Genomic DNA, 26779 nt, shown 5'->3' with positions numbered 1-26779 from the left:
AAATTCAAGCCATGAGAAGATATTCTGTGAGATGGAACAAAACTCAGGGTTTATCTGTCGACTTGAAAATTCTGAGGACTTATTAGAGGCAAAACCTTGGGGTTTGTTTCAACTTGCCCACCAGTACATGAAATGTGGGGATACAGCATCTTTACCCAGACTAACCCCCTAAATTCCTGGTCTCTTCAAATTTATATGACCACCTGGTCATTCAAATTTATAGTTAATAATGTATCAGGCATGTCTTTTTGACCTCAGAGCAATACCTGTGCAATGTTCAATGGGAATTGTCACTTATAAATTTCATGGTCTCTTTTGAATATTTCATGAAGTAAAATAAGGATATGGTAGGAGGTTTTCTTTGGTTTTAGCTATTTCTTCAGAGATATAGAATTGTTGTTCTGTTCCAGAAGCTCAAGACCCATCTGTACATTTATTATTTTTAAGTGGAGGAATCTACAGCAAAAAGTAGAAATACGGTTCATGTTTTGGCATTGTTTTTTTTTCCCCTTTTGTGGAAGATGGGTAGAAATAAGCAATCATTTTGGATATCCAGCTTGACAATAGGGCTCCAAAAATGCAACCATTTCCGTCCATGGAAATGTTAAAAAAAACACATGTATATGTGGACCTTATGAACATGGTTTAATTTTGGTTTGGCAGTGCTGGATTGACAGTTGGACTTAATTTCAGAGGGCATTTGCAGCCTGAATGATTCTGACCTACATGGAATGGGAAAGGAAGACAGACAAAACCCTTCTTTTCATGCACCGAGTGGACACACAAAGTTCAGATGAAGAAATGAAAACAATTACACCTGCATGCAGCAGGCACAATATGAGTGGAAATACTCCTGTCAGTAACAGAAAACTTCTTGTTCATTAAAGAATATGTCCACTTTTCCCAGTCAAACCAAGAGTGCCTGTCCCAGGCAGTGCATAGTGCCTGACTTCTACTGCCCTTGCATTCGAGTGGAAAGTTATCTAGAGCAAGAAGAATTTTTGTCAGGAAAGCAGACAATTTTGGTCAGCGTTCTTTAAAAATGTATCAGTATTCTGAGGATCATTAAAAGCTTAAGGCACTGTATTTTTCATAGAAAATTTCAAAACAAATGTGTTTGCAGAAGAAAACCTAAAATTTAGTTGAATATTTAATTTTCAAATAAATAAAAATTAAGGTCAAAATTTTTGTCATCCTTTAGGGATCATTTCATCACCATTTTAGGGATCTAACATGGAATGTCAGTAATTTCTATAATAATTCTGGTTGTCAGAGAAAAGTCAGAAAGGAAAAATTTTACTTATGTCTCCAAGTGCCACATTTTCACAAATTATAAATCCCTCCAGGGATGGGGACTCCACCACTGCCCTGGGCAGCTGTACCTGGGCTGAACAAATGTTTTAGTGAAGACATTTTTCCTACATCCAATGCAAATCTCTCCTGGTGAAACTTGAGGCCGTTTCCTCTTGTCATGTCACTCCACACTCAAAGCCTTTCTCCTACAGAGAAATTTAAATAATTTGGGTGCTAAGCAGAAGTCTGAAATGGTGATTAATGCTCTCACCCCACAACTGTGGGGTTTTCTGCCCTTCTTGTCTGTGCCTATGAATAAACAGGTGCTTTTCAGCTCTGCTTGCATTGCTCACACCAAACTGTGGGGCTGATTTAATTTACCTTTGTGAGATAACGTGGATATTCTGGTTTGGAAAGCACATTGAAGTTGCATTTTCAGTGCTGAAAGGTTGCACAGGCCAGCATGCGTTAAGGTGTTAAAGGTGTTTTGACCCAAGCAGAGCTCAGTCCAAGCAGGCAAGGTGTGAATGGAGCAAGTCCTGAAGCTTTCAAATGTGTTGGGTCATGGAGATGCAAGCTCAGGAAGCAGCACTGAGAGATCAGTATAATTATACACCAAATTTCATAGTCCCCTGAACAGCAGGAATAGGCAGAGTGCTCATGGTCATGGGTCTGCTGGAAGGTCCTTCTGTTGTTAGTCCAAAATAAACCCACTTTCACCATTGCAAGGTGCAGGGGAGTCTTTCACAAGGTGTCAAGGAGGCAGGATTTTATCTCTGAGAGTGCCCTGATCAGTGACCTCATGAGCAGCAGCAGTGAGTCCTTGTAATGCACCACAGCCCATTGTGTGCAAAGAAAAGGTCCACATTTTCAGCCCTCAGTGCTTTCCTTTCACAAAACCCTGCTCACAAGATAACTGCAGGCTCGAGCCATGAATCCATTTTCTCTTATTTGCATGAATTTTCCACAGAGTCCTTCAGAAGGTATCATACTCAGCACTTCCCAGAGGAAATTATGTGTATAAAATTCATGAGAAATCCCTCTTTCTCTAGAGTATTAGTAGACATCTCTCTATTATGCAACCCAGGAATATTATAAACCAATAAATAAACCTTGAGATGAAGGATATTTGCCTCACCAAAGCAAACATCCTGAGAGGTGTGAGGAGAATATGTGCAGTGGTTTTAAAGGATAGTCTTGTTGATTTGGTTTGTTTGGGTTTTTTTTGCTTTTTTTATTTCTGAAATATCTATGGTGATTAAGATCAGAGCAGTACTAGCTTAGCCTCAGCAGCAATCTTAGCACAGGAATGTGATTCTAATCTGTAATCATCCTTGTAACATGCCTCTTTTATTAAGCAATATTAATGAGCTTATATGTGTCGTCGCTTGGTAGAACAGAGGAGGAGTTTGGTGGCTTAATGCAAGTGATCCTTTCCAATTTTTGTCCATTTGCACAGATGAGAGCTGGAGTTTATCTGAAAAGCAAGTTTACACCCAAATTCAAGATTTTCATTCTGCCATTAAAATGATCCATGCAGAATGCATTGTCCTCACAAACTTTGCAAAAGTTAAAAGTTACTTGAAGCAGAATTTTTGGAGTTACTGAACTGTACTATATGATTTAATGATTCTGTGGTTTTGAAAGCAGGTTTGTATGAATAGATGCAGTAAATAAACCACATTTACCTTTCAGAATCTATGTGTCTATACAGAACCCCCTGTAGACCCCTACATGTCTGGAAAATGGACCTCACAGACTTGGATGGACTTTGGGTGCTGCTGCACCATTATTTTTCACTGGAAACTTCTCTCACATTGAGGGGAATGCTTTGAGGAGCAGATCCTGAAATTCATTAGAAAAACACGGCTTAGGTTCCTGACGATGGAGTCAGAGCTTTCAAAGATTACTTTTCAAAAGCTTTGCACAATGACACAATCAAGCAGAAAGATTCAATTGTATGGGAATTTTCTTAATATTAGAGGGTTGAAACACTTCTGAATGAACAAAGAGGACTGGAGGTGTCAGAGATGTTCCTTGTTGCCCTGCTCCTTTCCTTCCTCTTGCTGTCACAGGATGTGGCATTGCCACCTGTAACACCTTTCCCAGGATGAGGGATGAGCTTGTACACATTCTCTCTTTTTTCTTTTGAGTTCCCCACCATTAATGTTTTGATTTTCAGCCTGTTCAAAATTCCTTCTTTTCTGCCAAGCAAAGTATTTTCCTCGTCTGTTTCCTTTGTGAACCCTATACAAAATTCTAAACTACTTCTGCTACTGCAGACACCTAAACTAAAAGCAGTGACATTCCTAGAATAAAAGCAACCTCTTCTTATTTAAAATCTTTCTGTCTATGGAGAAAAATAACATTAGCTCATTTGTAAGATTTTTATCCTGACAAAAATAATTGTTAGTGATTATCTATAATGATGAGAAGCTGTTCTCAGTCACAGGCTGTCAGAACAGAAGTAATGCCTAGTAAATCCAGGCATAACCTTAAGTATAATTTTTCTGTCATAATAAAATGTACCTCATTTCATAAAATCCTGGAATGGTTTTGGTTGGAAGGGACTTTAAAGATCTCATTCCAGCCCCCTGCCATGTGCAGGGACACCTTTCACTAGACGAGGTTGTTTCAAGCTCTGTCCAACCCGGTCTTGAACAATTCCAGGAATGGGGCATCCACATGTGGCTGATCCTCTGGTCACACAACATAAGGGATCTGTCCTCTTATATTATTTATCATCCTCTGAGAGATGGAGAATCAATCACCAATAGCCTGAATGGCAACTTTTAGTTAAACTTTTTTATTTATAGATAATCTGATGCGTCTGTGACCAGACTACAAACAGACCTGCTCAGCTGTGACTTCTGTGAACAGACTTTGATGCTCTCAGCCTATTTTTAATCCACTTAAGGTGCATCATGTTAATTTTGTGCATTTTTCCCTAGTTCTCTAATCAAGAGGTCATAGTGTAGCAAGTCAAATTCCTCACAGATGCCTATTGCTTGAATATTGCTGTCTTTATCAACTGAACTTGTAATCTCATCAGAAAAAGAGCTCTCAATTTAGTTTGGCAGGATCTATTTTCCATAAGCCTGTGTTGACTGGCATTCCCTATATGTCCCTTCTTTATTTCTGAGGATAGGGGACTCCAGGGTATGAGGGAAGAGGCTTTACCCCAGCACACACATCCACAGCTTCAAATTCAAGCACCAATTGTCAGCTTGTCTCCTGGAGACTCTGGCAGCCTGAAATGGCCCTGGAGTTATTTTATGCTTTGCTCTCTCCAAATCAAGACTGTCCTGTCTGGAAATCCAAGGAGGCCTTTCTCAGTCTCTATATAAATAATTCTTTCATACAGCCAACATTATTAGTCATAGTGTGCAATGGGTTCTGTATTAGAATAGTGAGGAAGCCCAGTGGCAGTGTGAAATGAGTGATCTCCGGTGTGGATGGAGCTGCAGCCGAGCCCCAGAGCTGCCTCCCTGCAGGCAGGGAGAATTTAACTGGGTGAGGCGGAGGAGGGATTGGTGATAGTAGGGAAGCTGACAATTTGTGTGACATGACAGCTCCTCTGCACGCACTGCACTTTTCCTTTCCTTTTTTTCTTCTCTTTAACCCTCAACACCTCACAAATGAAACCAGTTTAGGTGCTTTTATTAATTCTATTTCTATTTCTACTTTTATTTCTATTATCAGTTTTGCTTCTAAATCTATTTCAATCTCCATATCTATCCCTACTACTATCACTATTATCATCTTTCTCTGACACTATCACTACTACTATTTATATTTCCATTATTATTTCTATTTCTTTCTATTTCTATTTCTACTTTTTCCTTCTATTTCTTTTTCTAAATCTACTTCTATCTCTATATCTATCCCTATTACTACCACTATTACTATCGTTTTCTCCAACATATCGCTATTATTTCTATTTCCACTTATATTTCTTATTTCTATTTCTATTTCTATTTCTATTTCTATTTCTATTTCTATTATTTTTATTTCTATTTCTATTTCTATTTCCATTTTTTAATTTCTATTTCTTATTTCTATTTTTATTTCTATTTCTACTTTTTACTTCTATTTCTTTTCTTAAATCTATTTCTATCTCTATATCCATCCCTATTACTACCACTATTACTATCGTTTTCTCCAACATATCACTATTGTTTCTTATTTCTATTTCTATTTAATTTATCTTTCTTATTTCTATTTCTATTTCTTATTTCTATTTCTACTTTTTACTTCTATTTCTTTTTCTAAATCTACCTCTATACCTATCCCTATTACTACCACTATTACTATAATTTTCTTCAATATATCATTATTTCTATTTCTATTTCTATTTCTATTTCTATTTCTATTTCTATTTCTATTTCTATTTCTATTTCTATTTCTATTTCTATTTCTATTTCTTCTATTTCTACTTTTACTATTTCTAAATCTAATTCTGTTCCTATCTCTATTATTATCATCACTATTACTACTTTCACTTTTACCTTTTTGTTTCAAGGATGGTTTCAATGACAACTGGGAAGCGAGGACGGAGCTGCACTTTTGGAAAATAATTAATTAGAAAGAGCCTCAGTGCAGCCTGAAGCCTGAGTGGGCAGAGTGGGCTGAGGGAGGGAGCAAAGCTGCATTAGCATTCTCATTTTGCACGTGAGGAGCTGAGGGGCAGAGACATTAAATGAGTGGCCTAAGGTCAGAGAGGGGAATTGGTGGCAGGATGCAGACTTGAACTGAGGACAGCTGATATCCAGCCTAATTCATAAGCTGCAAGTCTTGCCCTGCATTACTTTTTCAGTGTTGTCTTCATTTTCCTCTCTGAAACAGGCTTAGATAACCAAAATGCTAGTGAATCTGTCTCAGGACATTTAGCCAAAGGAAATGAGTGTTTTTTTCTTATTTCTTTTCTACTTTTTCCTAGTGCAAGCTTTAGTGAGAGGCTTAACTCTTCCCTGCTTCGTGTCATCTATCCCTGAATCATGGCCAAGAGCATGGCTTTCCCTCCTAGAGATGCTGGGAAAAGCAGGAGTCTATTTCTCTTGGAAGAGAAAATTTGAATTTAAAACAGAATACCAGAGATGTCAAAAATTTTAAATAAAAATATTTAAAATAAGAGTTTTCAAGTAATTCAGCTTTATTTAGAAATTTTTGCCCAAATTTTTGGGGACAATCTATACCTTAGCCTCCTTCAAATGAGGTGCTGTAGGCATTTCTTGGAAGATCTGCAAGATGGGAACTCTGACTGACCTGGCTGGCTCCTGGGTCTGTGAGAAGGCTGAAGCCCTGAATTCCTGTATACTCTTAGGACTGCTTTAGGTGGGAAAATCAGGCAATTCCAGGACCCCCATCTCCAAGATAAGCTGGTACTGGAGGAGGTCCTGCTAATAGGGACAATGGAATAACAGGCAACAACTTTCAGTGGGTAAAATTACCACTAGACCTCTTATTTTGCAGAGCTTCTGCACTTTTTCCATCAGAAAATAACTCATGTTGGGTTTCAGACTGATCAGTGAAAGACTGCACTGGAACTAAGTGCTGAGCTGGCTTAAGATGAAAATGAATGCTGGACAAGGCTGAAAGTCAACTATGTCATTTAAGTTATTCAGGCAACACCTACAGAGAAAAAGGCACAGGATGATTCAGCCTGTCCTGCAAATAGCTGTGCATGAAAAATGAACAGCAGCACCCTCCTGGATCCATATCTGATATTACCCACAAACAGGAGAGAGTAAAGTCAGTCTAGACATGTAACTTTTAACATTTAGTGGTAATGAATATAGATGTAAGGTAAGTGGGTTGGTTAATCAGTGGCCTCAATAAAAATATTCACAGAATCATGGAATCATGGAATGCTTTGAGTTGGAAGTAACCTTAAAGCTTATGTCATTCCATTCCCCTGCCATGGGCAGGGAGACCTTCTACTAGACCAGGTTGTTCAAAACCCCATCCAACACAGTCTTGAACACTTCCAGGGATGGGGAGTCCCCAACTTCTTTGGACATATTCTCCAGCACCACCTCTTGGGAGTACAGAAAAATTTGTGTGGTGTTCAGGGTTTATCTCCTGTATGTATTATCTCCATCCCAATGTCAAACTCTACACATAAATAGCCATAAATATCTTCCCCATTACCAAAGAAAACCAATTATTTTATGCTCTGCCTGTGAATATTAAGACCCAAATCAGCCATGATTTTGCTCAGCAGAAGTTTCCTTTGCTGACAATTTTACTGCTCACAGTGGAGCAAAAGTCTCATTTTCAAAGAAGTAGAGGTACTAAGACCCACAGCAATGAAATTGTGATGCTGTTCACTTGGGAATAGTGTTTTAGTCACCAGGACATCATATAATCTACCATGCAATTGTACATTAAACAAGTGGATACTGAATCATCTCTGGACTAGTAAGCTTCTAAGCCTAGTGGTGGACATGAAGATAAAAAGTCCCAATGGGCAAGCCTTAAAAGGGAGTTGTAATTTTTGCTTCAGCTAATCATCATTTGTGTGTCTGAAAACAGAAGAAAGCACAAGGCAGAACAGAACAAAATGCAGCATCCCTCTCCCTGCAATGCACATCTTTTCTCTGGGATTAAAATAGGGTTTGCATTTTAAATTTTCATTTACTAAACAGAAAAATATTTTACTAGGATGGAATGGTATTAAGGAGAAATGATTCTTTGTGTGCCCTCAGGCCTGGTGAAGACAGGATTTGATTTGCTGTGTTAGGCTGGAATCTGGATTGATACACAGAGATGAGAAGGTGTTTAATAAAATTTACATTTCATTTTCTCACTTGACACCAGTCTCCTGTCACTCACCAAATGAAGGGAATACGACAAATAACTTTTGTCAGCACCTAGACACGGAGAGACAGTCTGGGGAGGGAGAGCAAGGGTGGGATATTTTTAACATCACTCCCTTTGACGGCTGCAAGGCTTGGCACCAGCTTCATCTTTAATGTACTTTGGAACAGAGAGGTGCATCAGGAGAAAAAGCACAAATCAATCCAACCCACAGGTATGGAAAATGAACCACTGGGAAATGACCCTCTCCCAAAGCAGCAGGGAATTTAGGTGCTGTCCTGTGCTCAGCTTGTGTGCAGCTCCTGCCTCTGGCAAACCCAGGCTGACCTGGCTTGAGTCCATCCTTCACAGAGCTGCTCCAGAAACCCTTTCTCACTCCTCTGTCTTGGCTCTGTCACTGCTTTCTGTTCCTCTTCTTTCCCAAAATTAAAGTTTATGGGTTTATTATTTAGCCTTTTTACCCCGGTTTGGATTTTTTTCCTCCTGACTCTGGGCTTCTAATTGAGGACCAAAGGTCAGGATCCCAGTCAGCACCAACATGCCACAGGTTTAACTGCCCAAATCAAGAAGGTTTTTTGCAGGAGGATTGAGTATAAATATTCTCTTTCCCTTTCTGTATTACCCTTTATCTGTTCAGCTGAATTTTAAGTCAGGTGCCTGAATCCCACAGGACTCCCGCAGGACTTGGAAAGTGATGAAGGATGCGTGGTACATCTGGAAAGCAAGGTGAATAAGTATTACTCCCTATTTCTAATGCAAAAAACCCCCCCAAAAACAGCAAAACAAAAACCTGGAAATACCATGCAGAACACTTAAAATAAAAACAGAATTTTTTTTTTAACTTTTCTTTTTTCCTTATTTTTTTTCTTCTGTTTTTTTCCCCTCCCCCCACAGGATGTAGATAATTCAGTTTAACATTATATTAATGCTGCAATTATATAAAATGTCCAGGGATAACAAGTCATTAGGAGCAACCAACAATCCCAGAAGTCTCTTCTTGCTAAAAATAAAATCCAGGGAGTGTTAATTTCATATTTTCCTTTTTCTCATATTTGTCTCCAAGTATCCAACGCTGGCAGCCCTCAGGTCTAATACAATATGGAAACTGTTCAGAGGCTGACTTTGCCTATGTGCAGCTTTCTGCCATGGCCTTACTTCAAAACTACTTTTATTTTTCTCTTTGTTCATTCTTCCCCATTGTTTTTGTCCTCTTTGTGAAAGAAAAGAGGAAAGAAAAGAAAAAGAAAGCAAAAGGAGAGCATAAATACCTCCCCAAATGATCCTCCTCCAACAGACATTTCAACTTCCATTAAAAAATAGAATTTTCTCTGTGTCTTTTTATTTTATTTTTTGGAAAACTGGCTAATGGCAGAGTCATTGTAGTTCACTTTTTGTTCTATGAAAATTGAAAATTTGAAATGCCTTGGTGAGAGGAGAAAAGGTTGTTGGCAGTTCCTTGGCAGCTCCAGCCCTGCACACAGAGGTTTGAGCTAGGGAAAAGAGGCTCTGGTACTTCTCAAAGGTTCTTCCAAGGTTGGCCTCAGACTTCTTGGAGATTTAGTGTCCCCCCCTGCAGCCCATAATGTCACCCAGTATGGGAAGTTTGTGCCTCAGGTAGCACCTACCTCCCATCCCCACTGCCCCAAAAACACAGTCCTTATATGCACCAGAGAAATCCCACCCTGCTGGTGTGTTTCAGAATCTTGAAAGCATCCTTTGGGACATCAGGTTTTTGTTCTTGCAAAATAATGCTGCCTGACAAATTATCACCCAGCATTTCCCACATTTCAGTAGGTAGAAAGCTGGAATTATTTCACATTCTGACAAATGCATAATGACTGCAAAAAATTATATCTAAAAACCTGCGAATCTGGATAATCAATATGTTCATAATCACCCTTGGAGTGTTGCATCATGCAGCTTCCTTGATCCACTGAAGGTATTTTTCCTCTCACAGTTCCTAGTCCAGTGAAGATATTTTTGAGAGCAATTCACTGTTAATAAGGTTATTCCTTGCAGAGTCAGGAGCTCAGAGAAAAACCTTCTGACTGGACACTTGCCTCCTTTATTTGCCATTTATACCTCTCATGCTATAGAAATAAATGCCATAATAAATACCATAATAAATAGGGACTGGAAGTTATACCATATAGAGATGATCAAAAGGTTTATAATCTCATTGCTGTTATTTGGTTTTTCTTTCTTTTTTTTTTTTTTTTAATTTTGTCTTAGGCACACAATTTCTTCAACCCAGACTGTAATTAATTTTACTACATCACCAGTTATCTCTGCTCCCTAACCAGGCTTGTCATTTTAATTTTTCACAGGCTTTCTTTTTCCTATCCATGTGCCTGTTCCTGTATCTTTGTGAAGTCTCATCAGCTCTGGCCCAAAGCCTTAGGCAAATTTGTCTGTAATGCACTCCTCTACTTCAGACATAAGAGGGAAAAAATATCACCCCCACAAAATAGGGAGAAAAAAAAAAAGGAAGAAGAATAATTTTGACCATACATTGTCTAGCAATTCAGAAATCCTGGAGAGCTTGGTTAAAAGTAAGGCATCCTTTCAGCTATATTCTTATTTATATCAATAAAGGAACTCAGAGGTATTGTAGATGGGACTACAGAAAAAGGTTACCAGGCGGAAATCCCAAATCCAGCAAACTTAATGAAATTTTTGCCATTGGCTTGAGTAGAGCCAAACTTGTCAAATTTCACTGACATTTAACATGACTGTCCAGAAAGACTTGAGGCCTCAGAGGATGGATCTCCACAGGCAGATCCAGAGACTTTTTTATCAATTTTTCCTGTACTTTGAAGGCTTCCTTCACATCCAGTGTGGGGAAGTCACACTTTGTTAAACCCAAGTAGATTTGCTGGAAATATTTTGTGTCCCTCACAGAGATGGTTTGAGTGTGGGCTATGCTGGAGCTTGAATCTCTGCCATCATATCCCCACGGGCTCCTTCCAAAATCCAAGCTGAAATCCTGCTTGCTGTCCCTCCATGTCCTCCCAGAAGCTGGACTTTGACAGCAGCTGAATGCCCTGAGCTGAGCCAGAGGGCTTGGATAAGCCCAGGTGTGAAGGCACCACATCCCCTGTGATATCATGGCTAACCCACACACCACACTGTGGATTCTTCATCCTCCTCCTCCCACTGCATCCCTACCCTGGCCCCACCCCGGGTTTTGGAATGCAGAATGTCACAAATTTATCCATAAAACACCCATGCAAAGGTGGAGACAACTGTTGTCCTAATTGCAGTGTAAGGATTAAGAAGAACTCGAAGCAAAGGTTGAGGAGGATCACCAAAAGTACTGACCACAGCACAGCAATGACAACAAGTGCCCCTCAGCACAAACTGGCACTCAAAATACTGGAAAATGAGGTTTTTGGCTTGGGATATGAAACATTTCTTCTCTTCTTTGCCTTGCCCAGGACATTCTGTAGCAGCCTGGGTGGGGTTGTTCACCACAGAATGGGTTGGGATTGAAGGGACCTTAAAGATGCCCCGGCTCCAGCCCCTGACATGGGTGGGGATATCTTCCTCTATCCCAGGCTGCTCCAAGCCCCATCCAGCCTGGCCTTGGACACTTCCAGGGATGCAGCAGCCACAACTTCCCATCTAATCACACAGTTCCATTAAGAGTGAGTGTTTAACTCAGTCTCATGGAAAACATATATGGAAAATATTTCAAAATAAATCTGGATCTTCCTCCGCCACAAAGCAGAAGGATCCCATTTCATCCAATTGCTGTTGCACTCAGCATAAACCCAGTTATTTTAGGAAAAGAAGTAAGTTTATGTTTAGACATGAAATGGCTTCAGCCTCTTCAATCACTGAGTCTCATTCACATCTTTCTCTCCGATCACTACAGCGTTGTGGTTTTGTTTTGTTTTGTTTTATTGTTTGTTTGTTTTTTGTGATACACAAGATCCCCTACATGTATTACTTATTCAGGATTTGCTGCATGTTTGCACCCATTTTTCACTGTGTTTTTTTTGCTTTGTCCCCACTTCTTTCCCATGTGCCGCCATTCACGCAGCTGAAAATGCTGCAGTTAAAGACTTTTAGCCCTGTTAATTATTTTAGAGGCCCAGCTATACAAGATATTACTTATTCTACAAAGTATGGATAAAATTCAAGGATTATGAACTAAAGGATTAATTTAAACCCTTAACTATTTCCAGTATATAATTTTTTTCCCCAAAAAAATTCTTTTTTGCATTGTATTTTCATACAACTAATTCAATGATATTTTCTGGCATTTTGACATGTGTAATTATATATTATTTTCTTTTATACTGGTTGGATATGATGGAATAACTTATTGGAAGTGGAAACACTGAAGGGAAATAGAATTCATGGAATGGATGAATTGTATTTCTGTAGAGAGAGAAGGCTCTACTGCCATGTAGCAGCTATGGAGAAAACAAAGAGTTTCCCAATAATTTCACCAGACATGGATGTCTTTGACAGCTATAACTTTTTATTGAGACCCTGAATTGTGATCCATAGCGATCTACCCAATAACAATATTTTGGCCTCTGCAGAAAATAATGTAATAAATGGCTTTTCTATACCATGGAAGAGGTCAGAAAGGCTGATCCATTGCACTTAATAAGGTCTTCATCCACATGTGTCTTAAACCAGAACAATTCCTGTTCACTCAGCAAGAACCCTGGCTCAGTGTGCAGAGAGTCTAATTTCACCCCCAAATTATGATTATAAAGACAACATAGTGCAGAAGCTGAAGATGGAGAATCTATTTTTGTGCCCAGGAAACTGAGCAGCTTGATCAGAATCTGCACCTTAACTCCTTCAGCTTGAAGAGAACTGGTTTGTGTTTTGTTTGAGATTTTTCCAAACCAAGGTTTCTCACCTTCTCTTCCACTGCTGATCTCGCCAGAAATCTCATATTCCTGATTAAGTAGGTTTTTTCTCCAAAGGATTATAAATTTTATCTGGTGCTACCAAGACACCTTACAACCAACAATTTTATGGTACAGAGAAGGTATAATAAAGTTCCTCATCTTCCAGCTCAGTAAAGCAAAGCACAGAGGAACTGAAGAATACCAGCATTATTATTATTATTATCATCCATAAAGAGTAGTGTTCATAACAAGTCAGTGATTTAAAGGTGTCAGAAAACAATGATATGGTGAAGATTTACTCAGTAAAACACTTTAATCTAAACAAACAAACAAGCAAACAAACAAAAAAAACCACAAACAAAATAAAATAAAACAAAACATAGGTTTAAGTAGAACACTATGGAAGCACTTACTCAAGCCACAATGAATAAATGTAAGAAATAGGAACAAATGTAAAAAAAGGTGTACATACTAAGGTTCTTTGAATGAAACCAAAAGCATGGCTGGAAGAAATGGTAAATGTATATATATTTACATATATTGATATTCACCAGCAATACTCAAGACACTAACACTACATCCATGCTAGAACATCGTAGTGCCAGAAACCCTGTTGAGTTGTTAGGCTGATCCTTGACTGCTTTTGATCCCATAAGCACTCCCCAAAACAACTCCTGGAGAGAGTTTTGGAGTCAGAAAAAGTGTTCTAAAAGGGCAGTTTGGATGCCCCCACCCCATTTTGGAAGCCAAGAGAGGTCAGCATCAAAAAGCCTCACAGTTGGCTGCAGGCTCACTTGCCCACGTGGCCACGTGGTCGCCCATCCCAATACCTGTAGGGTTTTCTCTCAGCACAGAGGCAAAAGGCTCAGCCCCACAGGGACCACGGTGCTTCACCCCCTCTCACTGCCTCACCCCTCTGCTGCCACCATGGCCACACATTCTCTGACATCGTTCTGGGGTTGGGGAATTCTGTCGGGCTTCTCTCCTTCCTGGCTGTACCCCGCTGAAAGTTGGGGCATTTCCTCCTGGCTGGAGCACCCCGGGACTGCTGGCTGCTGAAGCTCCTCAGAGTCACCAGGAGCTCTTCCTTCATGGGGCTGTTGGTGACTGTCACTTTTCCTGGCTGAGGGAAAGGTGTGTCTGTCCCCTGTCTTGGGCTGGACAGTGCTTGGCTTTCTTGCTGACTTGGTTTCACTGGGCTGCAGGTTCAGCTCCTCTGCATGTCCTGTGGCAGCTCCCACTGCTCCACTTCCTTCCATCTCTGTGAAAACAAGACTTGTTTGTTTCTTGCAATAATTTTAAGACCCCACTTCCATGTACATTATCCTTTTATCCCTTTATTGTGTGTTAAAAACACCAATAAATTTTTTAATTTTTTTCTCCATTTGATCTGGGCGGGTGGACAATGACAGGACAAGGGGGAAGAGTTTTAAACTGGACAGGAGAGATTTAAGTTAGAGATTAGGAAAAAATCCTTCCCTGTGAGGGTGGCGAGGCCCTGTCCAGGGAAGCTGTGGCTGCCCCATCCCTGGAAGTGTTGGAAGGGGCTTGGAACAACCTGGGATAGTGGAAGGTGTGCCCACCCAGGGTGGGAGGAAGTAGGTGATTATTAAAGTCTCTTCCAACCCAAACCAAATAATTCTATGATTAATTGAAAAGCAGTTACTGTTATAGAAATAGTTTCAGTGGCCATACATTTCAGTTTGACAGAAATAAATTGGCAAAGCCAAACAACAATTAGCTATTTTCACAAATAAATAAAAACCAACAAACCAGCTGGGTTTGTGCTTATTGACACACTAACAGCTGCTAGAGCATCTCCAACATTTAGAAAATTTTAAATAAGTGTTTAATAATCAATTGTATAGAATATAGTTTCTTAGTAAGCTATGTATTGCTAAGACTGATAATATTTTAATAATACACACCCATAAAATACATCATGCCTCTCTGAAACAAGCTGTAACTTAAGGTAGAACTTTGTCTTTCTGACATTTGAGTCCTACTCAAGGCAGAGCCTGTAACCTGCAATGATGTTTTTTAAAAATGACATAGAAAAAAATGAAGGAAAAGGAAAATATACACTATACATTTTTCATGTGGAAATGTTTACATCCTTATCTATCAAATAGTTGTCAATAACAGAGGCAGGGTCACTTCTAGTGACATAGTAGATAATTTCTGAGCTGTCAGAGTGTGCCATGATTGGCAGCTTAATTTGTAGCTTCATATGGATGCTAAACACATTTATAATTTTCCTGTAATCCTCTCCCTCCCACCATGAAAAAAAAAAAAAAGCCATCAGCCCACATCCAAACATTTAATACTCATTCCAAATCCAGAACTAGTCCTGGCCAATATGTCATGTGTGAGTGGACAAAATCAGATTTTTTTAGTCCATTTATCAACACACATTGTAGGTCCTTAGCACAAATAATGTCAGAAAATGTGTTATGACCACTTCTGATGTTTTAGGTTTGTCCTTTCAGTATATCCCTTAACAGCCTGTGACATTCAGCCTCATGGCTGCTCAGATTCATTTTCTTCTGCATTTCCTGTAACTCATTAATTGAAACTATATTTGCTGAACCACAGAATATCTCAAATGGGAAGGGATCCATAAAGGGTCATTGAGTACCACTCCTGCTTCTCACAAAACCATCTAAAATTAAATCAGATATCAGAAAGGTTGTGCAGACACTCCTTGACCAACCTGAACTCTGCCAGTCCTGGCAATGGCTTTATGCTTGGGTTCTATTAAAGGATGGTGCTGTTTTTTTCAACTTTTACACTCATAAATTTAAATTTCAGTGTTGTACCTCTTGGAAATCCACCAGAAAGTTGTTTCCAAAACTTCAGCAGTCAGACATATTATTATGTTTAGCATTTTTCCTTCTTAAGCTGGCTTTAACTCTAGGTAGTCGGCTGATTTTAGGTACAAATTACATACATCACCAGGTTCAATTTTCCTCTTTAGACACATAAACAAGATAATAAGGTCATGATCTCTTATACCAAAGCTTCATGTTAGTTCTGGAGATTTATTGACTCTCTCATCTTCAAAGGTGCCATTATCAACAGTGGAAAAAAGGTTTTCAAGCAAGTTTGAATCAGTGGAGGAGGCTACAAGATTTCTGGATAGAAGCAGTTTCAAGGATGAAGTACTGCCTTGAAATTCCTGATTTTTAAACATTAAATACAAGCTATTCAATATCATGAAAGCATATGATTAACTGGATTAAGTACCAGCTAACAGAGCTCAGGCAGAAATTATATATGGGAAATAATTCTCAGGGATTTGTGGCAGTACCAGACTCTACCACTGAAATGGAAGATACTCAGTGTACCCACTGGTGATTTGGAATTTAAACTGAAACTGATTCTGATGAAATTTTCTAAAACAAAGGGATAATGGCAAACTGTAGAAAGGAAGGAGGAGAAGCTGATCTGAGCAAGCTGGGAGCCAGAAGGGGAGACCCAGTTTACAGACTGGGATAACTTTTCAGGAACACAGACTGATTTCTAGCTGAAGACATCCAAGGAGTTCCAAGAATAAGAATCACTCAGGTACCATTCCAAAAAGGTTCAGGGAAAGGACAGAAAATTGAAGCTGGAAATGTAAGTTGTAGAAGTTGTTGAACCACCAGAATAAATTGCAAGAAGTAAAAAGAAACAATATGTTCCTGCACCTCCGGGTGCATTCTGTTAACAGTGCCTTAGTCCATCATGAGAGATAATTACAAATACCTAAGGAGATTTTTCTGGTTAGACAAAGGTTGGGCAAGGCAATATCTCGATCCCTTCTGCCTGCTATACTGCATAGCTGTGAATATTGTTTTCTTCCTCATCTTCATCCTCAGCTGCTCCTCTTGGTACAATATCCAGGGCCCTTGATCCATTGAACTTTGCACTCCAGAAGCACCCACCAGAGAAAATCTCTGTTTTTGCAAGTCTTACTTGTGGTGATTAATAAATAAAGGCCCTGAACACTTAATTGTATTAGAAAAGCAGTATTTCTTATGAGGGGAAGAGCTACAAAGCAGAAACTAAACAAAAAGAGTGCAGCTTTGATTTCTTCTCTCTCTCTCCAAAACCAACAGCACTTTAAATAGGGGGGAATCAAACATTAGACATTTCCAAGTCATATGTATTAAATTCACTTAAGATATTGTTATCCTTGTTTAGATTTGAACATATTGGGGAATCTTTTTGTCTTGCAACTATTCCTAAAAGACTCTAAGTGGCTAGATTGCCTTTTTCTGACAAAAAAATCCTTTCCATGAATTATTTACGCGACGGCTCAAATCAACGCTGTACCTGTCAGCCTCCCCAGCCAAAATGAAAGTTCACTATGTAAAGGTGCCAAGGGAGAGTGGCAGCCTCCCACTGCGAGTTTATAGACAGAACTAAGTCAGCACGCATTATGTGTCAGAGCCGACATCAGACAGAATCAGATCCTTTGATCTCAGACCTCCACAGGAAGCTTAGATCTCAGACAAATTAGATAAAAAATGAATTTATAGCAGATATGTGTCCTAAGGCACACAGCTGAATGCTGTGTTTTGGAAGAGTATGGCAAATATCAAAACACATAAACTGCAGAATTTCCTCTCTCCTTCTCTCTCTCCCTCTGCTTTTGTGATAGACACTAATTAAAAGGAGATAAAACTCCAGCTCGCCTCTTCCTGCCTCTTATGTAATCCACAGGCTTCAGTAAGGAGGAGGAAAAAGAAATTCCCAAAACAGAGTAAATGGGGGTTCATCAGGGTTACCCGAATGCCCTTAGATCTGTGCTGTTGGCAGGTGAGATTAAAAAAAAAAAAAAGCCCTCAACTACTGTAAGAACATTTCACACTTGCAGAAAGGGAAGCCGGTGCTTTGTGCTGCCAGCCACATGCCCCCGAGGCTGTCTGCTTTTCTGTGACCTCAGAAGGAGTCGGGTTTGATCAGAAGATGATGAAAGGACAAGTCTCGAGGAGGTGTGCGGGAAAGGGATGTTTGTGGCAGGACCCTGGGGAATAAAGTGGGACACAGGGTGGGGTGGGTGGGAATGGAGCTGCTTTGGGCTGCTGGGTTGGACTCACAGGACAGTGCAAATGAGCCCTGGGTGGGTTTCTTACCTCCAATGTAACTCACAGTCCTTCACAGCCTGCAAACTGCCCAGAGCTTTTGATCCCACTCCAGCACGTGGAGATGTGGGCAGGGGGGATCCCTGCTCCTCCAGGCATGTGGGGACACCAGGAGCATTGGTCCCTGCCCTACTCCAAAAACATTGGGAGAAATCATGGGCTCATTGAATCATAAAATATCCTGGATTGTGGGGAAGAAACTCAAAAGGATCACTGAAATCCAGGCCCTGTCCCTGCACAAGACACCCCAAGGATCACAGCATGACCATAAGTGGGATTATGCTGCTGCCTTCAGTGTAGCTGGGAATTCACCCCATTTGTGTTAAAGGTGATGAAATGACAAACAGAAAAAAATCAGGGAAGAGAAGGAGTAGGCAATAAAGAGATAGACTTTTTGGGAATGCACCATCGATCCTATACAAACCTATAAAATCATAGAATCACTGAAGGTGGAAAAAAAACTTTTAGATCCTTGTGTCCAACCACCAAGGCAGCATCACTGTACTCACCATTAAACCTCTCCACAGCTGCCACATCCCACATATTTTTTGAACACTTGCAGTGATGGTGACTCCATCACTTCCCAGGGAACATCTGAACATGTAAGAATACATAAACTGACTCTTGGTATTCAATAATTTATGAATTGCAGTCTCACCTCCTGCTACAGACACTCCACTTTTGGTTGGTCCTTGATGGTAGCAAGGCTTGGTGGGAGCTGCAGGAGGCTGTGCTTGCTCCCTGGGTCTCTTGATGCTGTCCCGTGGGAGATGAGGCTGTTCAGTCCTCGTTTCTGCAATGAAACACACAATCTCATCACCCTCAGTGCATCCTCTGCTCAGCAGAAATTATTAAATCAAGGAAAAATTGAACATATTGTTGAATATATAGTAGAATATTGCTTGGATATATATATATATATATGCCACCAAATGCTGTGTCCACACACCTTTGAACACTTCCAGGGATGGTGACTTCACCACTGCCCTGGGCAGACTGCTCCAGTGCTTAAAAAGCCTTTCCTAGAAGAAACTTTTTATAATATCTGTCTGGATTCAGATACCTTTTATAGGCATAAAACTGTATAACCTTGAACTATCATAGAATCATGGAATATTCTGAGTTGGAAGGGAACCACATTGATTATTGAAGCCCAGCTCTTGTCTGTGCATAAACTACAAATTATATCCTAATTACTGAACATCCCAGAGCTTTTTCTGAGCTCTATTGTCTGAAACCCATTGTGGCCACTCTGGGTATTTGTTAAATGAAACAAGGAGTGTGCAAGTATAAAATTTTGTGGATATTTCCAACTTACTGTTGCTTTTGCTCTTCCTGAACCAGCAGAATGAAAGAAGGATGATGAATGCAGATGCTGCTGAGCCCAGTATGACAACGAGGATCATGCTGGCCCTGGCTCTCATGGGCACAGGGAAGGTGGCAAATGGCTGAGACAGCACAGTGAACTTTACCCCTGAGAATTTAAAGCAGTCAGGTTGTTACAAAAGCAAGGACAGCAATTTCACAGCTAAAACACCACTCTATAGCTTTTTAACAGGGATGCCACTGGTAAAGACGCATTCAGGGACAAACCATAAATCCATCTTCAGACAGAACCAACATTAATGGACAATATTTATTTAGGACTGAGTACCAAGACAACCCAAACATGTAATGATTTTTCTACAAGCTAAGTTTCAAGCTTTCAGTGCTTTCTGAAGCATAAACAGCTTCTTTGCATTCAACGGTACTTAATATTTCTTCTATGAATTTGTCTAACTGACACAAACCTCAGAAAATACATTCACAATGCATCTGCTTTGAGGCCAGACAGATCAAGCCCCTACAGAAAACATGTACATTTTCTGCCACAGAATCTGTTTGTGACAAGACAGTTCTTAATACTTTTTTTTTTTTGTACTGGCTATACCTGAATCATATCAATAGAAGTTAGAGGGAACCCAGAAATATTCACCAGCATGAAGATTAAATCCATGATGCAGAGAACTCCCAATGAACTTGTTAATATTTTCCACCATGTTGATAATGAGCATTATAAATAAAAAATGTCAGTGTCCCTGCTGTTACACAGTAAATATTTAGTCTCTTGAAAGACAGAAGCTCTGGGTAATACTCTGCACCCAGAGATTCTAAAGTTTTCTCTAAATGCCAGAATCAAGCCAGGCATTGCTCAGAGTCTCTGTGTTCAAGAGTTCATTGGGTGTCAGGTCTGAGTTACAAGGACTGGAAGAGGATCAGTACTGCCCTTTTGAAATACAAAGAGGTTTTAATTCCCTAAATAATTTACAAAACAAGTTCTGAATGCAGATGTGCTTGGCAAGCACAGGAATTTAGGAAACTGGCCCTGGTACTCTTTGTAGACCACCTTGAAGGATGTGGATTAGCACATCAACACATTATGTGTCTTACTACCTGACACATTATTGGTCCTAACCCCACAATTCTAAACATTTTGATGGATGGATATTTCTTTTATTTGAGTTCCACTTTTAATAAAAATCTAAAAGCCTTTTTTTCATCAGTTCATTAAAAAAACCAGAAATGCTGTCAGATGGAGGCTTGGAGACCAGGGTAAGTAGCTGTAGGTACTTTTAGCAGAAACTAATTAGATTTGTGTCAGTGTTGTCCACCTGAACAAAGCTGGGCTGCATCAGAACAAGGTGGGGAGCATGTTCCAATTGGGAGAAATCTGCCTGCAGGTACAAACACATATGAACTTCAGCTGAGAGAAGAAATCTCTCAGGTATCAAGGACTCTACACAGACAGGTGTTTAAAGGTGTTTTGCACTACTCTAATAGTTTGTGAGTAGGATGCTGCTGGTTTAAATGGAAAGTGGATGTATCAAACCCATTGGGATCCATATCAGTGAAGGGAATATTACTGTAAAACAAGGAGCAGGATGATACAGTAAGGCTATGAATAGTCTGCTCTCCCCAGGAGCTACCACTAAAACATTTGGGATTATTGCATTTGACATCAGCTGCACCTCCTGAGCTGCCTCCAAACAGTGAATTATGCCAGGCTAGGTGCATAGAGCAACTGCTTCATGAAGATGTATCACAAACATCTACTACTTGATTGTTTAATTCCTTAAAGTAAACCTCTTCAGTACGAATCTGGAAGTGTAAAAACCTTTGTGCTGCCTCCAGCATGGCTCCCAATTACAAGGAGAAAAAGGCATTGTGCCTTTGGTGTGTACTTTTGCAATGCACGTTAAAAGTGTGGAATAATCTGATTGACACAGGTGATACCTGCACAGGTGTATCAGCTACATGTACACGTTGGTACCTCTAAACATCCTCCATGGGGGAGAATGGCTTTAAGCTGGAAGAGAGCAGATTTAAATTAGATATTGAACACTGCACAGGTTGCCCAGAAAACCTGTGGTTGGCCCATCCCTGGAAGTGTTGAAGGCCAACCTGGATGGAGCTCTGAGCATCCCGGTCTACTGAAAAGTGTCTCTTCCCAACACAGGGGAGTTAAAACTCTATGATCTTGAAGACCCCTTCCAATCCAAACCATCCTGTGATTCTCTTATTAATCCTTAGTAATTCTCTGACTGGCTAAATATTTTAGAAAAGGGATCTCTGTTTGACCCTTGTTCAGAAAAAAGATTTTGGGATTTCCCTGAAACAGGTTTCTAAACACATTGCAACAAGCTGTGCTTCCAGCCTAAAGAATCAGATCTTGTGAGGTGCTGACTTTCCATCTGCTCTCACTGATTAGAAGGTAATGGGAGCTGCATGTGTTTAGCAGCTCAAAATACAAAAAAATTCCTCCCCCTTGGAAGTCCCACCTCTAAGTGTTCCATGCACTCCAATTCTCCTTTTCCCAAGCTATGGGAAGCACTGGATTTGGATGAGTCACTTGTGGTAGCCTAAATGTTTGCAAACTTTTTTTTTTCCCCATTACCCACTTCCACTTGGCCACTTCACCAGTCAGATGTACTTGTTCCCTCTCTCTTTTTTCTGGATGAGCCAAGACATTAGGAATAGATGATTAGATAGATAGATAGATAGATAGATAGATAGATAATATATCTATATCATCTACAATGGTATTTATCTGGAGAGACATCCATGCATATATATCTATATATAAAGAGAGATGGATGGATGGATGGATGGATGGATGGATGGATGGATGGATGGATGGATGGATGGATAACTAGATTAATAAATGGATGAACAGATGGATGGATGCAATACCACAGAGATTTTACACACGTTCTTACAACATCTATATCTTAGTATGTCCCTGGACTGCATGCCAGACCTCTTCCTGCTTCTCCATATTCTTGCCTCAGAAGCCATCCTGAGACAAGAAACCAACACTTTGACCCCTCTATACCTTCAGAAACAGATTTAGAGATAATTTCAGGCCTCCAAACAGTTGCAGAGGTGCTTCTCTTTTGCAGACATCTTGAGGATTTTCCAAGACAGACTTGACAGGGTGCCTTGTCTCCAGTGTCCCCCTCAGCTGGCATTTCCAAGAAGTCATAAGCACACCTGCCTCCTCTTTACTGAGATGATCAGGGGCCTCTGAAGGTGCCAACATCATGTGTACAAGCTCTTAGAAAAGCTCTGGCAGAGCCCAGTCCTGGAGTCATGCTCTGAATGTGCATAACCACATATAAAGGTGACCAGGTGCAAGCAAACAGTCAGGGAAAGGCATTATGAAAATAGCCAGGAGCAGAGATGGAAAATTTCTGAATATAAACAGGGGGGAAAAAAAGGGAATGAGAGGCTGCAATTTATAGGAAAAAGTTTGCTCAGTCAACTTAATTAATTTTTAGTTTCTAATTTCTTGGGATACTTACTAGAGAATCCAGGGAGAAAGAGGCACCTTTTTCTGACAATACTTCTCTGTACTTATTCATCATATTTGAGAGATCTTGTATGAATAGCAGAGGACTCACCCAGCTCTCCTGCTGCCTGGGGAATGCCAACTTGGACGTGGAACAGAACTCAGGCTATTTTGAGGTTTGGCATAGCTCCACCCATTCAAACAAAGTTTAACTCCTTTTTTATAAATTCAGGCCACCTGTAGGGCTTTGATTTTACCAAGTCAAAGAATTCACAGAACACAGGGCTTACCTGGAGGTGATGTGACTGTGAACACAAGTCTCCAGTTTGTTCCTGAGCTGGAGACAGCCAGATTGGAAAAGGTTGCACATCCTTCTATGACCTGCACTTGGGTGAGCCCTGGAGAGTCAGAAATAATCATATTGCAATTAACACCAAACAGGTAAGGGCCACTTAAGCACCTCAGGGAGTCCTCATGACTTTAAGGGACTTCAGAACGCCTAAATTCATTATCCATCTTAATCACAAACATTATGTCCAACTCCAGAAAATTTCACACAGAGATAACTGGGAAACAAATTCCTGACAGATTGGAGGTCTTCAGCTTTGAAATATTTATTCTTTAAAAATGACATTTTCTGTGTGTTATAGGGGTGCAATGTGAATGCAGCATTTAAAGGGATCAAACAAAGGTAATGGGAGTTATAGAGATGCACTAGAAAGGTCCAAGTGCCCATTTTAAAATTTATCTCATGTCTTGTGTGACTAAGTACTTCACCAAGGTTAGGAGAGTGATAATGAGAGTGTCCCAAGGGGATAGTCTCAAGGAGTCAACCCCTGTAACTAAGGGACAAGCTGAATCTTCAATTATTTTCTGATTTGTTTCACCTTATCTTTCAGGCATATTCCCTCCTGTCCTGTTGTTAAATCTCTTGGGATTTTTCTCCAACTCTGTCAGATGCTTTGAAAGGTATTTGGCCATGGAAAATGTCTGTGGTGACTGCCCTGAGACAGTACAGGAGACACTGTCAGCTGGAAATCTGGCAGGGAAAAAGTCCACGTGGAACATTAAAATGAAACCCAGGAAAGAGAATTTCTCCATCACGTTACCTCTTGTGATCTATCAGGGAATCCATTCTGACTCAACATTTGCCCTTGCCATGATTGTTATTTCTGTAGGCTCCTTTTAAAAGTTCTAATTTACTTTGCAACGGGATCCCCATTTTATTGTGTGTATCTTTGAGCACCAGCCAAGGCCTGGCCTTTGAGTGATGCTGGCCAGGTCTGGTCTGCATTCAGACTCTTGGGGTGAAAGGGGTGAAATCCTAAAGGCTGACAAATTTCCAAATGTTGGTTCAGGTGGGGGTGAAATGCCAGAACTTCCTCAGGATGCTGGACTAGCTCCAGTGATCACAAACACAGACTTTTGCCTGCTGAAAGACAAGATGTCATAACTATTTGCTTTATGAAGCAGGTGGCTTGGCATTTTATTGCAGTTAAGCAGCACAGGTGAAGGTGCATAAGGCTGAGTGTGGGCAGGACATTTCTACTCTGCCATTCTCATGTTCAGGATATTGAACAATGAGGTGAATTAGCAAATGCTGAACTACAGCCAGAAATTGCCCAAGACAAGGTCCTAGGCAAAACCATGACACATATTAATTATTTAGCAACATAAATTATAAAGTTTCTCCTCTCTATGACTCTGGTACAATTTAATTTGTTTAATATTCCAGTTAGTTTTGACTACATATATGGGGTTTTTTTTCTATTTCTGTACAATATCTAGCACACCAAACCACCAATTTCATTACAAGTCTCCAGGTTCAGCTGTGATATATAATCAGTGATTTATACTGTGAATAGATTTGATGGAGATGTGGGAATGTAGATTTCTTTTATTGCTCCAGCCTAATCCTGGTTCATCCATCTACCGCTCATATGATCCTCCTTATGACAGTGTCTGCACAGTCTACCAAGATTTTCTTGGCTCTCATATTCTCTGTAATGCAGATTTTAACAGAGGGCCTTGTCCAAATACTTTATAATTGCCATTTCTAGTGTGTGATGAAGCCTGGAGTACTGTACTGTACTTCTCAACAGACACTAGCTCAGCTTTCAGGCACATATGCTTCAAAGCTCAGAATGCTACAGATATATATGGGAGTCTTCCCAAAGATCTCTCAGGCAAGCTGGTATTTAACGTAGAAGCACAGCTAATTTGGAGCTAAACTGCCTTCCACGAGGCACTTTGGCTGCTGTCAGATGAAGCAGCCTCAGTGTGCTAGACGGGACCCATTTCCATTAAATGCTGCTTTCATGTGCTTCAAAAGACGAGTGCAATAAGGATGTTTGTCAAAGGGAAAACTGCAGCAAACTATTACAGGCAGAACATCTGTACTGTGCTGCTCTTCCTTTGCTGGAGTTTATTGACTATTAATTTGATGCATGTATCTTTTAGAGAATGTGAAGTGTCTTTCCCTTCAGTGACTTTCTTTCTTTCTTTCTTTCTTTCTTTCTTTCTTTCTTTCTTTCTTTCTTTCTTTCTTTCTTTCTTTCTTTCTTTCTTTCTTTCTTTCTTTCTTTCTTTCTTTCTTTCTTTCTTTCTTTCTCTCTCTCTCTCTCCCTCCCTCCCTCCCTCCCTCCCTCCCTCCCTCCCTTCCTCCCTTCCTTCCTTCCTTCCTTCCTTCCTTCCTTCCTTCCTTCCTTCCTTCCTTCCTTCCTTCCTTCCTTCCTTCCTTCCTTCCTTCCTTCCTTCCTTCCTTCCTTCCTTCCTTCCTTCCTTCCTTCCTTCCTTCCTTCCTTCCTTCCTTCCTTCCTTCCTTCCTTCCTTCCTTCCTTCCTTCCTTCCTTCCTTCCTTCCTTCCTTCCTTCCTTCCTTCCTTCCTTCCTTCCTTCCTTCCTTCCTTCCTTCCTTCCTTCCTTCCTTCCTTCCTTCCTTCCTTCCTTCCTTCCTTCCTCCCTCCCTTCCTCCCTTCCTCCCTTCCTTCCTCCCTCCCTTCCTCCCTTCTTTCTCGCTTTCTGCCCTCCCACTGTCAGTCAGTACCTGATCCAATAATCTTTGGTTAATCTAAACCTAAGGAGTTTAGGAACATGCACTGAAAATGCATGAAAAGCAGAAGAAAACACCAAAGGATTCTTCTAACCTGTAATCCTGGAACTATCTTCTGATAGAAAGAAGTTCTAATTAACAGAAACAGGGACTGAAAGGGTGAGAAGCTGTGATCTGCAGCATAAATGCTACTTTCCTTATCTGAATGTGAACTTTTCAAATCAAAAATAACACACAAATGGCTTTACTGTGAACAAAATACTTTCTCTGCAATAGGGAATTTAAATTTTCCTTGTGTGTGATTCTTACTTATATTTAAATATTTTAGAAATTAAACTAATATGTTTATAATCATTATAATTTCCAACTTCTAATTTAGCAGTGAAAGACCATCCACAGGTGTTTGGTTCAGCAGTCTACTTAAACAAGGTTCTATATCTAAGCATATTCACAGAACATTGAGGGAAATCCTCGCATGTTTAGAGTTTTTCACAACTTTTCCTGAGTTTTCCATGAGTTCATGTGTTTTGTTAAATGAGGACCAGAAGGGAAACATTTAGATCCCCCATGAAAAAAAAACCCAATTTCAGATTATAATATGTTAATCTATGGGCAGTTGTTTCTCTCTGAACTTGTCCAGATCCTTTGGGATAAAAAAGGTGTTGTGGACCTTAAAGAAAATACCCCAGCTAACATAAATTGAAAATCAAGCGTTAGGATTTCTAATTCTTCATTCTTTCCTTTTTTGACCCCAGATATGTCTTTTCAAGACAACCTATAGGATA

General features: G+C 40.1%; 1 protein-coding gene and 1 long non-coding RNA gene across 13 annotated transcripts in view; one reads left to right on the top strand and one right to left on the bottom strand.

The window, feature by feature from the left end:
* The first annotated feature begins 2153 nt into the window (after positions 1–2153).
* LOC135297857 (uncharacterized) lies at positions 2154–6381 on the top strand. The gene is made up of 3 exons (XR_010359774.1): positions 2154–2276; positions 4110–4210; positions 6233–6381. It is a non-coding gene; the product is annotated as an uncharacterized LOC135297857 (long non-coding RNA).
* A 6797-nt stretch (positions 6382–13178) lies between these two features.
* The window catches only part of PKHD1 (PKHD1 ciliary IPT domain containing fibrocystin/polyductin), a 238684-nt gene continuing 225083 nt past the window's right edge, over positions 13179–26779 (bottom strand). For 11 of the 12 annotated variants that reach the window (XM_064411623.1, XM_064411625.1, XM_064411624.1 and 8 more), the window contains 4 exons: positions 23234–23341; positions 19434–19589; positions 18774–18908; positions 13179–14247 (listed from right to left, as the gene is read on the bottom strand). In XM_064411623.1, coding sequence (XP_064267693.1) covers positions 13895–14247; positions 18774–18908; positions 19434–19589; positions 23234–23341 — 752 coding nt within the window. In that variant the 3' untranslated portion in view covers positions 13179–13894. Of the gene's footprint in view, positions 14248–18773; positions 18909–19433; positions 19590–23233; positions 23342–23830; positions 23983–26779 lie in introns of those variants that run through there. The other variant, XR_010357918.1, reaches the window with a different exon arrangement.

Source organism: Passer domesticus, chromosome 3 (genome assembly GCF_036417665.1).
Source record: "Passer domesticus isolate bPasDom1 chromosome 3, bPasDom1.hap1, whole genome shotgun sequence".
NCBI classification, from domain to species: domain Eukaryota; kingdom Metazoa; phylum Chordata; class Aves; order Passeriformes; family Passeridae; genus Passer; species Passer domesticus.
The sequence above is the reverse complement of the archived record's forward strand: the minus strand, read 5'-3'. Positions and strand labels throughout refer to the sequence as shown.